This window comes from Staurois parvus, unplaced genomic scaffold (genome assembly GCF_062004578.1).
Source record: "Staurois parvus isolate SC_StPar_1 unplaced genomic scaffold, SC_StPar_1.0 ptg000371l, whole genome shotgun sequence".
Lineage (NCBI taxonomy): Eukaryota > Metazoa > Chordata > Amphibia > Anura > Ranidae > Staurois > Staurois parvus.
The window spans coordinates 2,252,543-2,269,627 of record NW_028318167.1 but is presented as its reverse complement, the minus strand read 5'-3'; the positions used below and the strand labels follow the sequence as shown (position 1 = coordinate 2,269,627).

The following is a 17,085-nucleotide window of genomic DNA, read 5'->3' as shown; positions in this document are numbered from 1 at the left end:
TTTTCTGAAAATACTTTGCACAAACCAGTCAATATATATCAAAAGATGCCTCAGTACCTTCCTTCCCATACACAAGTAGTTTTAGTTTAGTTGAATGCATATCTGATAACTTCATATACAATAATTTTACAAAAAGTTCAGAGAAAGTAATAAATATTGCAAAAAAATCAATAGCAATAGATTGTCAAATGATAAGTTCTAAGTGGTTCTGTGGCAGCTAAGATCAACATGGTGTTTTTTCCATAAAAGTGTTGCATTTCCATTTCGATACTATGGGAATGGAACACACACTATCCACCAATCAATATCAAGGGGAAAAAAAACGAGACTCTAAAAAGAGTTAAGAGTGCAATGTGCAGAGTAATGAATAGCACATTAAAGCAGAGCAACCCTGGTTAGCAGACACAAACTGAATCCTCAGCAGCACAGGTTGTAAAATATCCCAGTGCTTTCTATTAAGGCAATTTTGTGCTGACTCAATCGCTGGAAGCACTGTTGAATCAGAAATGGATGGACAGTAATAGGCTGTGATGGTTCAAAGAACAGCTTGCTTTTCAGAGATTTCTTTAAGCCTTTGCTAAGGCAGATAATCACACTGATACCACTCCAGAACTAGCCTGCTATCGCTGGGAAAATAAAACACATTTCTATATATCCCATATACAAGCATCACATCCATACTGGTTTTTCACTGCAATATCAAAGCATATTAGGCATTTGTTTCTATTGTCTTGCATTAACCCCATTTTTTTAAAGCATTTCTACCTCATGTATCTGCTTTGGGTCTTTTCACATTAAAATAGTTCAACCATAGCTTGTCAAATTGACAAAAGTTAAAACAAATCATGAAGATATTAAAAAATATTTTTTTAGATGTTTTTTTTTTTTTTTTTTTTTACTTCGTATTTGTCATTGGCCATTATAGTTCATTTTTTTGCTTACTGATTTAAAGCATAAATCCTACTAACATTACTGTAAAAAGGTTATTAATATGATCAGCTGTTATACTTCAAAATTAAACTAAAAAATAGACAAGTAGAAACAATCAAGTCTTTGGACAAAACAGTCTTATGGGAAATATCAATACATTTGTAACTTAAATGTAGATAAAAATAGCTGTACAATTACAAATTTAAAAATAACTGCACAAATACAGCAAAAATAAAAAAACAAAATCACAAAGTTTATAAACAGACATCCCATGATGTATGCACAATGCAACAGAGGCTGGCTACATCATAAAAATCAAGTATTGACTAAGACAGGTTTAGAAACAATTTCCCATAAGGGCAAAATAAAGGAAAACACCAGCAAACATTACGGTTAATTATAATAATTATAGATTTGTACTCCTTTTGTGTGTAATGGAAGCAAATGGCAACATCCACAATTCTTATTTTTACATTTTCACTTGTTTGATTTACAAAAGCTAAAACAAGGATGTCTGTTTTTGTAATAAAGTGGCGAGGTTAGTTACATTGAGCAAGGCTTTGAGAACAGTTATATGGCGTTAGGCCTGGTTTACACCTATGTGTTTCTGCGTGCTTTTTACAGAAACGCATTACAGTCCAATTAGCAAGGTTTCCTATACAGCACATTCACATTGATGCTTTTTTCAGCCACTGCATTTTTGAAAAGAGGGACTTTTTTTTTTAAATGCAAAACAGTGTGTTTTTGGTTCAACAGACTTCCATGGAGATGCAGAAAAACATGTAGTGAGATTTTGATGCGTTTTTGACAGTTTTGCATTTTTTAATCTGCCCAGCAACAAATTGGCCCAAAAAAAAGAAAAATGTAAAATGCATCAAAAACGTGTGCAAAAATGCAAAACGCACCGCAAAAAAGGGATGAAAAGCAAACTGCAGAGGTGTGAACCAGGCATTAGGGAGGGCCACTTACCTGCTGTTCAGACTGTGACAGATTGGATGGCGAGTCTCTTCCAGTCCCATCAAGATCATCAGGCTCTTCATCTGAAATCTTAAATTCCAGATCTTCTGTGTAGCGTTTCCTTTTAACTTGTCGGCTGGATCGCCTTTTCTGTTAAAAAAAAAAAAAAAAAAAAAAAAGGGTGTTTTTTATAGGAATACAAAAACAATAAAAATTAACAAGACACACATACATGAATTTGTACATTTCTGACATTAAAATCCATACAGCAGGGGGTGGTGGGGTTAGAGGGAAGGACTAAAAACAAAACCTGTAGCCTATTCAGTACCACTGCTGAGATTTTGTATTTTGGGTGTTGAACTGTACACAGACACAGAGGAGACTTGGAGCTAAAAAACACAATATGGCAATACCCAATACAGAAAATCTAAGATCACTTTTTCCCTGTTTTGAGAGGTCTAGCTTCTTAATCTTTTTAAATTGCTATTGATGGCTCTATAATTTGTGACATACTCCTAATAATAATAATAAAATAATAATTAAAATGGTTGTGAACAGCCTGCAGATCACCTATATGCTGTGGTTACAAAACATGGCTTCAACGCAGGGAATATAGCAACCAATTAATGAGCAAGAGTGCCATTACCTGTACACCAGAGTCATCCTCTTCCTCTGGTGGTGGTGGTGCTGCTGGTGGTGGTGATGATGATGAAGGGGGTGGAGTAGTAGTCGTTTTCTCTGTATTTTCTTCATTTTCAGCACCTTCAGGCTTTACTTTCACAACTTTCTTCTTTTGTGCACTTCCATCAGCATCAGACTTGCTAGAATATAAAAAAAGATATAGTTAATTTCTGCCAATAGTTTAATTCTAATTGCAGAATAATAACGGGTAGGACACAGGAAAGATTATTACATTATACAGGAGTAGCCTAAGACCATGGACATGGCAAAAGACTGTCAGTCAAGGGGAACCAAGAGGAGTCTGATAGAGATCACTGCTATCATACCCCATTAAAAAATCAAGCTCCCATATAAATGTTTCCCTTGTCCCTCTTAATCACTCTTCCCAATTGTAATGATAGCCACAGCAAGACCAATCATATATATAAAAAAAAAAAAAAAACTAAGAAAAAGGCCATTCACTAGGAAGATCAATGTCAGTGTACTGCGGTTTCTCTGCCTCCTGCTGACACCTCCCCCTGCAGTTGTCACCTCCAAAACTCTAAGACCCTTCTGAAGCTGAGGAAAAAAAAAGTCATGTAATCACTTCTAAATTTTTTTTTTTTTTTTACATACACGTTTTGCCTTGCATTTCTATTATAAACTGAATGGGTTGTTTTACAAGGTGAAACATCACATATACTTTAAAGTGGAACTTCACTCTCTCAATCAGCACTGACTATTTTTAATCCTTATGCAGCTAGAATTCGCAGTAAATAGTTAAGTATGCCATATTTACTTTAATTTTTTTTTTTTTTAGATTTCTTCAGTTGCTTCCTGGTTTCCAGGCCTAGGTAACTGATGCCATACAACCCAGAAGTCAAAAGGAAGGGTTTTCTCAGCTACGTACACTAGCCTATCTGCATGCCTGAGCTAAGGGTAGATGGATTCCAGAAAGTAAATGCTACATGAATCATCTGCCCTTACTCAAGATGGCCAGAAATGCTGGGGGTCATTTATATTGATTTCTAAACCAAATAAGCCACAGAGACATGGATGTATGGATGGGTTAGTGATTATTATCCATGAATTAAATAAGGTTTTTGGTTGTAGTATGATGTGGTGGCGAGTTTCATTGACACAGGTATGGTGTTACAGAGAGCGCCTTCTTCAACCTCTTAATAGCACAAGCTGAAGGGAGGCATTCCCAGATTTCCCCTATACAACAGATAGATGACACAAAGCCAAGGGAGAAGTCCAGGAAAGCTTCACATACTGTTCTGAACACGACTACTGGTCATGGTGGTCAGAGGACTGCAGTTTGAATATCAGGGGCGTTAAACAATATGAAATGCACTGTTGCACTAGCACCTTCTACACAATCTTTTCTCCTTTAGATCAGCTATATATGGATGAAAAAACTGACAAAAATGCAATCAACTTCCTCTAATGTGTTTGATGCCTCATATTTGTTCTTAGGCTATTAAAATTCTGACTGTTTTCTTGTTTTAATGAAACTTTAGTATATAAAAGTGGGATCACAAATAAACAAAACAAAACACAGAAACAGGAGTGATTACATGCCAAGGCTATCCTATAGATTATATCAGACTTCTACATTCCTGTATAAGTAAGGGGTGAGACTCCCTGCTTTCCAATTGTGGTTCAGATCAAAAGGGATCTTCTGCAGCTATTGTGGAAATGTCCCAAACTGGTGAGATACCAGGGAGAAGACCAATGGTGTATCTGGGGTGCATTGAAGTAATGTACTTATTTTTTGTGTTATGTTGAATCTCTGGATTTAATTCACATACAACTCTGGTCCCCAACAACACCCTAAATCAGTGTTTCTCAACATTTTTTCAGCCAAGGCACCCTTTAAAATTATGGACAAATTTCAAGGCACCCTCTAAAATTATGGTAAGTCCCAAGACACCCTTTAAAATTATGGACAGCCTTGAGGCACCCTCTTCTAAAATGTAAAATACTATTCATTTAGTTTTATATAACATAGCAACATCCACACATGTAGGACACCCAACACTACAGGTGATTTATTCTTCCAAATCAAATACACTTTCGCCAAGGCACCCCTGAAGAAACCTCAATGCACCCTGGTTGAGAAAGGCTGCTCTAAATAAACATCCTCTGATATGGTCCAGATGGCTTGAGACACTAGGCGGTGCTGAAGATTTTACTTTTACCTGGTGGGGTAAAGACCATGTATTAACACTTCTCTTTTTCTATATTATGGAGTTTGTTTTTTTAAATTGTACTTTCCACAACTCCTAGGTCCCTTTCAAATGGGTGTTCTGATCAGGTACGCCTGTCTGTTTTTCAGACGGACCTGTTCAAAAGGTTCAAGCATCCCTATGGACAGGAAGGTGTAAAACGCACTTGTGTCCACTTACACACACCTACCTTTGGGTATGGTCCAGTCTGCAAATAAAAAGAAAGTGCGGGGACTGCATCCTCTTCCATTTTTGTGGAGCAGATAGGAGGCAGCAAGATGTAACGGAAAGTAGAGTCCATTTACACCCTGCCTCCCATAGAGATCAGCGGAGTCTACCAGTGACGGCTCAGCATAAACTGAGCGGACATGGATGTGACATCCACCCACTCTGCCTCATTTAGGAGAGGATCTGCCAAAGGTCCCCTGCTGATAGAAAACAGGGGTTTTACAGTAACCCCCCTTTCCTATGTGTTTGGGTCTGTAATAAAGTTTTTGTTTTTCAAAACTGTAATCTGTCTTGAAAAATGAAAAAAAAAAGAAAAAGACTATATGCAAAGCCAAAACGTATTCAGCTGCTGTTCTCTATGGTGAATATTGGGAAAGCAGCTGGAGACCAGAAGACAAGGAGAGAACTTTGTTTAATGCTTTCCCCAAGACGGCACAAAATTGTCACTTACAAAAAAAATGCTTCTTTCGGCCATCAATTGCCAGGTACAGTATACGCTTATAAGCAGCGTGCACGGCAAGAACTATCACATACATCTCTGGACATAAAGCCAATTGTCTGTACAGGAAAACGTCATTCAGTTCCCTACTGTTATTTATATGAGGTTTATATGCCACACTGACTTATGAACATAGTGCACAATGAATTTGTGTCTCAGGAATGCAAAGCATCATTTGATGATTGTTGTGTTTCTTAATGATCATTCAGCATCTACAGGGACACGATTGCTCAGTACCATAAACCATGTAATTGGGAGCAATGACAGAATGAAAGCAAATAACCCACTCTTAACTGTGAATATACTCCCGACAAAATCTATTACAACTTCTGGATTCTTGTGTCACAGGTGGAAAGGCTGGCAAGATCATTCTTCAAACAGAAAAAAAATTATCAAAGTTTAAAAGATCAGAAAAGCCGGCTTATTAAATAAGCTGTAACTCACAGAAATGGGAATCCCCCTGCTATATAAAGCATTTGGATTTGACAAAGGTCACTAGTTGCCATGGGTTACTGTTCTTTGACTTGTTAACCCCTTTGTGACTAAAATATAAAACTTTACAAATCCCAATGTAAATCGTCCCTTGCCCCAAGAACATTAAAGTGGTTTTAAAGGATCAAGGTTTAACTTCATGCATTCAATGCATTAGGGAAATAAAAACCTTCTCTGTGCAGCAGCCCCCCCAATACTCACCTAAGTCCCCTCTCGATCCAGCAATGTACACTGGAGTCTCGGCTATCCCGGGTCTTCCTCTCCTCATTGGCTGAGAGACAGAAGTGGGAGCCATTGGCTCCCACTGCTGTCAATCACAGCCAGTGGGCCAAAGAGAGAAGAGGGGGCAGGGCCGAGCCACAGCTCCATGTATGAATGGAGTGTGAATGGACACATGGAGTAGAGGGTGCCCCCATAACTAGCCGCTTGCTGTGAGGGCACCAGACAGGAGGGACAGGCCAGGTGCACCAGCGGGGGACCCAAGAAGAGGAGGATCCGGGCTTCTCTGTGCAAAACCACTGCACACAGCAGGCAAGTATGACATGTTTGTTATTTACAAAAAAAAAAGCCTTTAGAATCACTTTAAATTAGTTTTTCACATCTCAATGAACCGGTGAGTTTAAACAGACTTCCAATCCAATCTGCAAAAAAATTAATTAAAAAACCACAGAAGGGGATCTGTCCCCCTTGGTCTAGGCAGATCAGATAGCAGTTGGGTTTAAAACGGACAGTGGAGCCCTTTTACACTCAGTAGCCCATACAGCAGGCTCTGTGTGTCCATTCTGCAAAGATTGAGTGAACACGGACCTGTCATCTGCCCACTCTGCTCCAATCAGCAGGGGATAAGTGAACAGATCCCTTGCTGAGTTACCAGTTAAAACAACCCAGTTTAAAATAGAAAGAGAAGGAAAAACATTTGTGTGTATACACAAAAATATTAAATACCTTTTTCTCTTTTTAATATACAGTAAGGGCTCATGTAAACTGCAGCTGCTAAACTGAAGTTGTGCGTTTTTTTCAGAAGCCCCTGAACTCTCCTTTATGTTTTCCTATGTGTCCATGTATACAGTCATTTACAGGCAGTTGAGGGTACAGGCATTTTTTTGAAAGCACAAAAATCATGTTCAGGTGTTTACCGGCATTTCAAAATGTCAAACTCTTGTAACCGTGTGTAAATGCGTTTATGCACATTTGTGTTTAGATGCGTTTTTGGGCTGGTCTATATCCAGATGCTGTCCAGTGCCTTTTTACTTCACAAATGCATGCACAGCCTTTTCAATCTATTCAAATAGACCCAGTACACCAGTGCAGTCAGTTCCAGGTTTCGCGTGCAGGAAAAATTGGTAGAACGTGCTGCATTATTTCTGCACAGAATTGTACTGGAACACAGCAAAACATAGCAAGAAAGCACAAGGAGTGATGTGTGCACTCCAGAATGCATCCGGAGGCATTACAGCACTATATAGCTCCTCCCACAGTAGCAAGCATGTTTCTCAAGCCACTTTGCTACAGTTGTAACACCCATCAGAAAGTAGTGCTCTCTCTGCTTCTGCTCCATTTCTCACAAAATGTCTGAAATAGTTACTATTTTTCAGTGTATTCAGGGCATTTGGGAGGGTCTCCTGAGGTTGTATTTTAAAAACGGTTCTAAACAAAAAAACGTGCATAAACGCGGTAAGCAAATGCTGTTAAACTGACATTATTAACCTACGTTTTCTAGCAGTAAGCTTCCAGTGGTCAGAAAAGTTTTTCAAACGCCCTGTGTACATGAGCCCTATGTGATCACAAGCCCTCTGTTTTCAGCTGCATAAGGGCCTTAGAGAGGTGGAGGTGGAGACTGCAAGGGGGCATGTCAGCAAGAGACAGAGAAACAGCAGTACACTGATCTTCCCAGTGAAGAGTTGTGCAGGGGGGGGGCCTGTCAGCAGAAGTCTTGGCCATTAGAGGACAGGCAGGCTGTGCTTCCTGCACAACCAGAAAACTTACCATGCTGGGAATGATGTGTTACCATACCTAGCATGGTCAGTTTGCAATAGGGAGACTGGTAGAATTACCAGGTATTTCACAAAAAGGAAGATATACAAAAGAGAACAGGATACTTTTTAATACAAGTATATGGTACAGCAGGCAAATATTAGGAATATGAAATGTTTGGGTAACATACACGTTAACCTCTCAGCATAGACCTAGGAATGTGTGACTGTATGAGTTCCTAATGCTCAAACCACAAAAATTAAGAGTTATTGCCCAGTTAATGGATGCACAAAAAAAAAAAAATACTGGTCGTCAAAGGGTTAAAGAACACCTGCCTAAACAAGATTTTATTATAGTTTCAAAGGGCTGGAATCACACAGCTGCAATGCAATAATGTTCATATGCGCATTAGAAAGCTGTGGCACCATTCATTATCTGCACCTTTCCAATGACACCTGTACTGCAATACACAACATGCGGTGAAGCACTCCTGTGCAGTGTGGTGTGCAGTGTTGCTTTTGAAGCATTAGGAAGCCAAATGGACTAACACAATGCATAGTTACATTACGTTAAACCGGAATATCTCCTGAACCACAGAATTCTACAAAATAATTTTCAGTTGGTGCTCACACAGCTATAGGATGACCAGGCTGAAGGTGGTGTGTTGAGTGCCTGCCTGTCCCCCTGCAGCATCATTAGGCTTCAAACATGAAGCTTACAAAGGAAAGCTGCTACTGGTTAATGTTATAAAGGGCTGTAATAAAACCACACCAGGTTCATGTTAAGATGTCGGTTCAGGCGTTTCCCCATTAGAGAATCCAGCATGTGGTCAATGCCAATGCCACAATGTGCGGAAAAAGAGATCATTTATAGTAAAACTCAAGGGAAAGTGGCAGATTTGTGCGGCACTCTATAAATACAACACGATGGCTCACTATTTTTGTATTAATGGCAGGAATTACAAACAATCTTTTCTTTGAAACTACAAAAAAAATCCCTTCTAAAAGCATCTAGCACAACATAATATCGAGCAAACGTTCAAGGCTGAAGGTTAAGTATGATAAGTGGTATGCATTTTACTGTCATAATCGGGTCATTACGAAGTGCATTATATATATCCGAAAAAAAATATCTTTTAAAGAAATTTTTCACTGAAAGCTAAACCACTTGTAAACGTTACTCATTTAGCACAATTGAAAGTAAACCTATTTCCGTCATATGAAGGTTAAAAACAGCAACCATTATATAAACTCTCATAAACGCTTGCAATGTCAATCATAACAAAGGCAAAGGCTGTAATTGTGCAGCTTGTTAACAGATAGCAAAATGAAAAACTACTGAAGGATTGTGTGATAAATCTAGTGTATAGGCTAGACCGCCACCATGGGGCTCCCTTATAATAAAGTGATATGGGATTTATGCCAAGGGAGCCAGTGAGACATTTCCTTGCACGTCCTACAAAATAACATGAAATACATGCTCCTCAGTCTCAACATAGGATGTTATAGAATCACAATTTTAGGAAGATTGGACTGAAGAAGTGGACTGCTTTTATCTTCAAGATACACATGAAGTCATCTTTTTAGCTTCCTATTACACAGAACAGGGAAACATAGGAGGCATATCGATACAGTAACTAACATTTGCATTATACTGGTAATGAGTCCTTATATTACGCTCTATATTGCCTTTGTCTACTGGGGAGGGAACACAGCTTAACTAGTAACACAAGCACAGGTTTCTCTTGTTGAATCCACGGCTCTCTTTATACCTGAAAAGGGATGGCATCTGATAGGATGCAGGCACTGCACAGCCAACAATTTTTACAGACACCACACAGCCAACAGAGCCAACCATGGCTGAAATTTCAGTAAGTTCATCAGGCCATGGCCATGATTGGCCAGTTCAACGTTGACCTTCACTGCCAAATCCTTGATTGCATTAGAATTTTTGTTTTTACCCTTTTTTCTATATCCTTAGTCCAGTCTGTCTCCGCCTTCTATACTAGTCTAATCGAACATCACATCAGCCCCACTCTAGCAGCCTTCTGGGAAATCTACATTAAGTACCTCAGGAAGCATTGGCTTAGGAGGATGGAACCTGGTAGCACATCATCAGCAGGCTGACTGCCAGAACCAGGAAGAGACCACAAGCTCTTGATAATCTCAGGGAAGATTGCAGTGCAAGACCTGGCATGTGACAGCTGTATTCCCTGGGTGAGCAAGTATGTGAGATCAGGATATCCCAGCAAACCAGGTAAGAAGAGGTTAAAGCAAAGCTTTTCCAGGCAGAAGGGGGGTGGGGGTCTGGTGAAGTTTCATTTTAAGGCCTGGTTCATACATAGTGCGGTGACCCGCATCTTACTGCACAGGTCACAGAGAAAACAATTGTTTCTATGAATCCTACACACACTGGATTGTCAATCAATCCTCCCACTTTTCCCCCATAACTTTAAGCCCCCTGCAAAAGACCCATATAGACAGCTAAAATTTTGTCCAATTCCTGTAAAATGACCCCAAAATTAGAGCCATGGGTGGCCCTGCAAGGAAATATTCAGCTTTACAAACACCGATTTCAAAATTGATGGAGTCGGGTGGAAAATGTAATCAGCTGGACAGTGATGGAACCTATCAGATACAGTCATTGTACGACAGCGCCATGGTCTTCAAGGCAGCCACAGGTGGAGCGTATGTCAGAATGCAGCCGTCAGTGGAGATTCCTTCATCCATATTGTCAGTGTGAATTAGGGAATTCATTGATTTTCCATCATTCAGCCCATAGCAAATCAAGCCATGTATAGCAGCCTTAAGGTGTATGAAGTGTTCGTTGTACACCTGTACAATTTTGTTAGAAAATTATTCTGAAATCTAAACATTCCTAATAGTTAATAGGGTAAAAACGACATTCAATTGGAGTGCAGAATGAGCAAAATTCCAATAGTAAGGCTAGGTTCACATATGTGCGGTTGGTGCCGCTGCGTATCCGCACAGAAATCCGTGCAGCTGCACCACCTGCACAGAGAAATGAGGACCCTTGGGCGGGTGCCATTAGTTCTAATGGCACGCCACCCGCACTGGAAGACGCAACCGTACTGCGAACCAAGGTTCCCGTGTGGGCTGCATTTTCAGAACAAGTGCAGGGACCTCTCTGCGTGTCACGGGGCACGGGAGTCCATTCAAATGAATGGGCTCTCGTACCGCGCAAAATGTGGCCCGCACAGCCGCAAATATGTGCACCAAGGCTAAAAGTGGTTTTATTCAGGAAAATCTATTCATTCTAAAGTCAAAGTAAAAAACAGAATTCTAAAGCTTTTCTGAACCTCATTTGTCTATCTGTAATGGCATTATTGAATGTACAGACAAGATGTTCACACAAAAATCTACCAGTGTATGGCCAGCTTTGGCTTTGCTGTAAACCTGCATTACGATAGCTTTGAGTAGAGTGGATATAGATGGAATTTGGTTTTGTTTAATTTCTCAGGAAAGGTTTTTTTCTATTTTATTAATAGTATTTACTATTCATCCGTTTTTCCATAGAGCTCCATTGACGTCTGTTTTTCATCCATCAACAGATGGATAAAAAAAAACAAAAACGGACAAACGACCAACAAGTGTGAAAGGAGCCTTAGATGAAAACATTGATAAACACCCAGCGTGTCTCAATTACAGGCAGTATGAACAGGGTGTGGTACAGTTTTGCCTAAATGTCTCAGCACGAAGAGTTCCGAAAGTTAGGAGTGTGCAATTCAGAAAAAACTAGTGACCAAGGAGCATGACATAAGGGGAGATTTACTAAAACTAATGTACACATCTGGTGCAGCTGTGCATGGTAGCCAATCAACGTCTAACTTCAGCTTATTCAGTTCATGCTTTGACAATAAAACCTGGAAGCTGATTGGTTACTATGTACAGCTGCACCAGATTGTGTGTGCACCAGTTTTAGTAAATCACCCCCATAGTATCGCTAGAAAGACAAAGATGGAGATCCTACAAAGTTTAGCTCAACAAAATGGCTTCTTAGCAGTAATCTAGGCCTGCATTAACAAAGCATTAGGTCTGGAACAGAACAGGAAGGCCTCTGCCTCTTTTTGCCAAGGATTGGATTGCAGCCTGCAGTGACTGGGGACTAGCCTGAGAAATATACAACTTGTTGCTTGTATTTTGAATAAAGCCTCCCTTTCATCCTTATCTGATTACACTCTCTGTGCTCCAGGACAGACACAATGAGCGTCTATTCTGTTAGGACCAAGGACTGCAAGGGCACTTTTTCTAAATCCACACAATACACCATAGATTCTGGTTCCAGGCCATCTCATGTAATTTGCATACTGTGTTCAATTTAAAGATTCTTTATTATTGATATTAAAAAAAAAACCTTGATTAAAAATAAAAAAAAAAAATATTTAAAAAAATAGACTTTGCCAAATTGTCCAGTATTAGAATTAAACGCTTGAAAGAAATATATTTTCATGTGTGGAATATCTTTTGACAATGGTTCTACATGAATGTGGACACTCAGGAAACGGAAAAGCCAATGAAAATGGGAAGTAAACACTGGCTGATAAAAAGGGTAAAACAGTCCATCTAACTGAGCAGAACTTTCAAGTATATTAATAAAAGGCATAGTCTACATTTTGCAGAAAAAAATAAATAAAATGCATCAAAATTATTATAAAAAATGAAAAATTTGTATTTATTAAAATTTTGCATTGAAGTCTGCAGAGCACTGAAACCTCAATCAGTAGATCACAGGTGCATTACTAGGGTTCTCTAGCACCAGATCTGTACAGAGGTGCAGACCTTCAGTTGTATGGGTGGAAGGAATACACAATGGACTGCAAGTGTTGTGACATCACTGCTCCACCGAGAACTACAAAACCCTCTCCTGTAGTGGCACATGTGAGATGTAGTTTCCCCATTCACATATCTGTGAATGGATGATGCAGGTCTGCTTGAGAAGCAAGGCAAAAACACACCAAATTCAAACCCAAACAGAAGTCTGTAGGTAGAAACACCCTGCAATTCAGACAGTGGGGAGGTGTGTGGAGCTGGCAAAGGTTACCATGTTTCATGTTACACCTTAAATATGGGTGTAAAATAAAATATGGTACCAATGGTGGAATTTGGCTTTAAAAACGAAAGCTATATGTTAAATGACATTGTAAAAAAGGGGGGAAAAAAAATAAATTTCATTTCAGTACAACCTCATTTCCCAAAAAAAGTTGGGACACGGTGTAAAATCTACATAAAAACAGAAAGCAATGATCTGCAAATCTCAAACCTAAATTGTGTTCACAACATAAAATAGAAAACCTATCAAATGTTTAAACTGAGAAAATATGGTAATTTTGAAATTGATGGCAACAGATCTCAAAAAAGTTGGGACAGAGTAACAAAAAAGCTGACAAAGTACAACCCCAATTCTCAAAAAATTGGGACCAGGCCACGTTGACCACGTGTAGCATCCCCTCTTCTTTTAACACTCTGAAAACATCTGGGAACGGAGACCAGTTGCTGCAGTTTTGGTAGAGGAATGTTTCTTGGCTGAGCATAAGCTGCTCTAAAAATTGGATATACATTTCACCATTTATGTTACCTTTCCAGATGTGCAAGCTGCTCATGCCATACACAATAAAGCACCCCCATTCCATCAGAGATGCAGGCTTTTGAGCTGAGCAAGCTGAAAGGGTCCCTCTCCTCTTTAGTCCGGAAGACATGTTGCTCATGGTTGCAAAAAAACAAGTCAAATTTTGATTCGTCTGACAGTTTTCCACTTTGCAAGAGACCATTTTAAATGAGCTTTGGCTCAGCGAAGACAGCAGAGGTCCTGGACCATGTTCAGATATGGCTTCTTCTTTGAATGATAGAGCTTTACCTTGCATTTTTGGATAGTACAGCAAACTGTGTTCACAGACAGTGATTTTTGGAAGTATTCCTGAGCCCATGCAGTGATGTCAATCAGAGAATCATGCCCGTTTTTAATGCAGTACCGTCTGAGGGCCCAAAGACCACAGGCATCCAATATTGCGTTTTAGTATTGCTCCTTGCACACAGTTTTCTCCAAATTCTCTGAATCTGAAACAGGCAGTCCTGGGTTACAAAGATAGGTTCTGTAGGTTTGTTCTTAAGCTGAATTTGTAAATGGAACAGGTACATTTTTAAGTGTACCTCCAGACAAAAAATAAATTTAAAGGATTTTTGGATAGCATAGGGAAGGGTTAGCGCCCATATGGCATTTGTTTTGCTGTCTGTGCCCCTGTTCAGAAGACTTCACCTCACTTTCTGTCCTGGTGACAATTGGATTTTTAAAATTGTGGGTTGTTGTGGAAACAAGGATTGTGATACAGCTTCAGTGGAGACACCTTTTTCCCATGATTACTCTTACAGGAGTAAGTACATAATAAGGTCCCTGTGTTCACTTTTTTTTTTTTTTAATCTCACACATAATCAAAAATGCAAACACAGGATTTTTAGGCCCCAATTACATTTGGGCGATAAGGAATCATCCTGAATGACACCCTAAAGCGGTGCCATTTTGCAGCGATTGTTGCATGTAAAATTGTGCCTGGCTCAGGGACAAAACATGGTCCCTGGGTGTCTTTGGTGTGACAAATGGACATAGCGCAGCCCATTCAAGTGAATGGGCTGCCCAATGCGGGACATGTAGAAATGTGTGTGAACACATGATTTTCAAATTGCTAGCAGGAACCTGTGTTCCCGCTAAGCGATATGCGAATGGGGCCAAAATGGCAAATGGCTGGTTAACAAAAGTAAACACCAGCTTCATCTTCGTTATTAACGTGTATATAGACTTTTGCTGGCAGCCACTTGCTTTTTGTTACATTCTCATTCACATAACATGACTTTAAAAACATATTTAAAAAATTGCTACTTACCGGTTTAAAAAGGTTTACATTTTTATTTTTTAATCCAGGAGAAGTATAGCCTACCTAACTCTCCTATGCGATATAATGTTTCTGAGGGGCTAGGGAGTTATGTTTGCCATAATTAACCCTCTCTATACTGTGCTGTCAGATGTCCTCATTAGTTAAGTTTATGTACGTGCACACTGTCCTAAAAAGGGTGACTTGCCAAGCAAACAGTCTATTCTTTAATAAATAAACCATGCTGTCTCATCTGGAAGACATTATTGCTTATTTACTAAGGCATTAGGGAGCTCAACAATCCAAAGGAACCAGATTTCATCACTTCACGGTCCTGTCTGCAGTAGGCTGTAACAGTTACTAATTCCTATAATCACAAATCAGTCCATAGTTTAGGGCAGAATGGTGGTTAGATCTTGGGTAAACCCCACCTTGGATGCAACTTGCATAGAGTTTGTATGCTCTCTTCATGTTTGAGAGATTTCTCCATGGATTTATGAGTGTGGTAGACATTAGATTGGGAGCTCCTCAGGGGAGCAGGAATTGATGTGAATGCTGTAGAATACACTATCAATTTTTAAAAAAAAATACTGGAAATCGTGAAATATCAAATTAAGAAACATTTACTAAAAGCAGTGCAGTTTCCTATGTACAGGGTATTGATAAAAATTATTTATAGAAATATAATTTCTATAAATCTTGACTGAAATATATCAGAACTGTAGTTTTAGAGCCTATTCTGTTGGCTGAAGAGTGGAGAAAATAAAACAAGACGTGGATATTTAAGCGACATGGGGAAGAGGCTTTATATCCAAAGTTCAATACATGCCGACTACAAACTACAAGGTCCTGAGTGCATGGCCCCATCTGACATGTCTGCATGTGTATTGGGTTCCTGTCAGGTGACATCAGCGAGGCTTTCATCATCTGTTAATTTATAACAAGCTTGTGCTTTCTGTCTGGTTTTATGAGCGATACACTTGGCTTGACCCATGTACGCACTTTTTCCTTTGGGAAATACCTCTCCTTTTCTCACACTTATGTAATGGCTACACTCTCCGGCACCTACTATTAAGAGGTGTATTCAAAAAAATTAAAAGGAGTCTATAAAAGCACACATTTAATGTAAACAGTCCAGTGAAATATGTGACATTTCCATCGTATTAGCATTGTCCTACCACTGAGCGCCAACTGGTAATGTGGATATTCTACATTTGGAAGCCTTAGTGAGTTACAAACATAGGGGCATATTTAGGCCTCATGCACACTGGAAGTTTTTAACGCTAGTTAGAGGAGTCTGGCGGTTTTTTTTCTCCTGCCTCTTAACACCCCTGCATGTTAGCCTATGTGTCCATGCACATATAGGTGTTTAGAGGCAGAAAACAAACACACACACACCACTTTTGGCCATATCTCCTTGTCATTCCTCCTGGTAGCAGTGTTTTGACTGTAAATTTGTGCAATGTGTTTTAGACATGTGTAAGCAGTAATTCATTTCAAAGGCTAGAATTAATTATTACACCCAAGCCCAAATGAATAAGCCCAAGTGCTTGATGCACCTAAACATATTACAGACGTTTACATGCGTCAAGTGTTTTTTTTTTTCTGTCAAGCAGTTTTTACCAAAATGCAGCTGCCAGAAGGAAAGGTGTCTAGGACAGACTGCCAAACATCCAGTGTGCACGAGACCTTATAGAGCAGTAAACCTGGCATTCACCAAAAATTCATTGCTTTGAATTCTTCAGATGCAAGTATTTTAAATTACTGATTTGCCACTAGAGAATGTATTGTGAAAGTCACATTCACCGTTTTATAAATATTCTCCATAGATGCATGTCATTTTATGAGCTGACCTGATCCTCCCTCTTAGATTGTAAGCTCCAAGGAGCAGGGCCCTCCGATCCCTCTTGTATTGAACTGTATTGTTGCTGTATTGTCTCCCGTTATATTGTAAAGCGCTGAGCAAACTGTTGGCGCTATATAAATCCTGTATAATAATAATAATAATAATATTATTCGATCATCACTGAGTCAGTCTTCGTAGTGATACCCACTTCCACTGCTCTGAAGCTCTAGGCACAAATACAGATTTTTACCTAAGTTCAAAGGAGAGATGTGCAAGACAAAGTTTACATGGGAGATGGAGATGTTCAGGAATTTACATGGACTTGTGTGGAGGATATGATAAAGCACTGAAGCTGGGCATACATGGTTAGACTTCTCTCCTTCTG

The 17,085-nt window shown here is 39.4% G+C and overlaps 1 protein-coding gene across 3 annotated transcripts in view; it reads right to left on the bottom strand.

The window, feature by feature from the left end:
- The window catches only part of CHD7 (chromodomain helicase DNA binding protein 7), a 188,493-nt gene that overhangs the window by 80,078 nt on the left and 91,330 nt on the right, over positions 1-17,085 (bottom strand). For all 3 annotated transcript variants that reach the window (XM_089685314.1, XM_089685312.1, XM_089685313.1), the window contains exons 4-5: positions 2,534-2,708; positions 1,900-2,037 (exon numbers count right to left, since the gene is read on the bottom strand). In XM_089685314.1, coding sequence (XP_089541440.1) covers positions 1,900-2,037; positions 2,534-2,708 — 313 coding nt within the window. The remainder of the gene's footprint in view (positions 1-1,899; positions 2,038-2,533; positions 2,709-17,085) is intronic.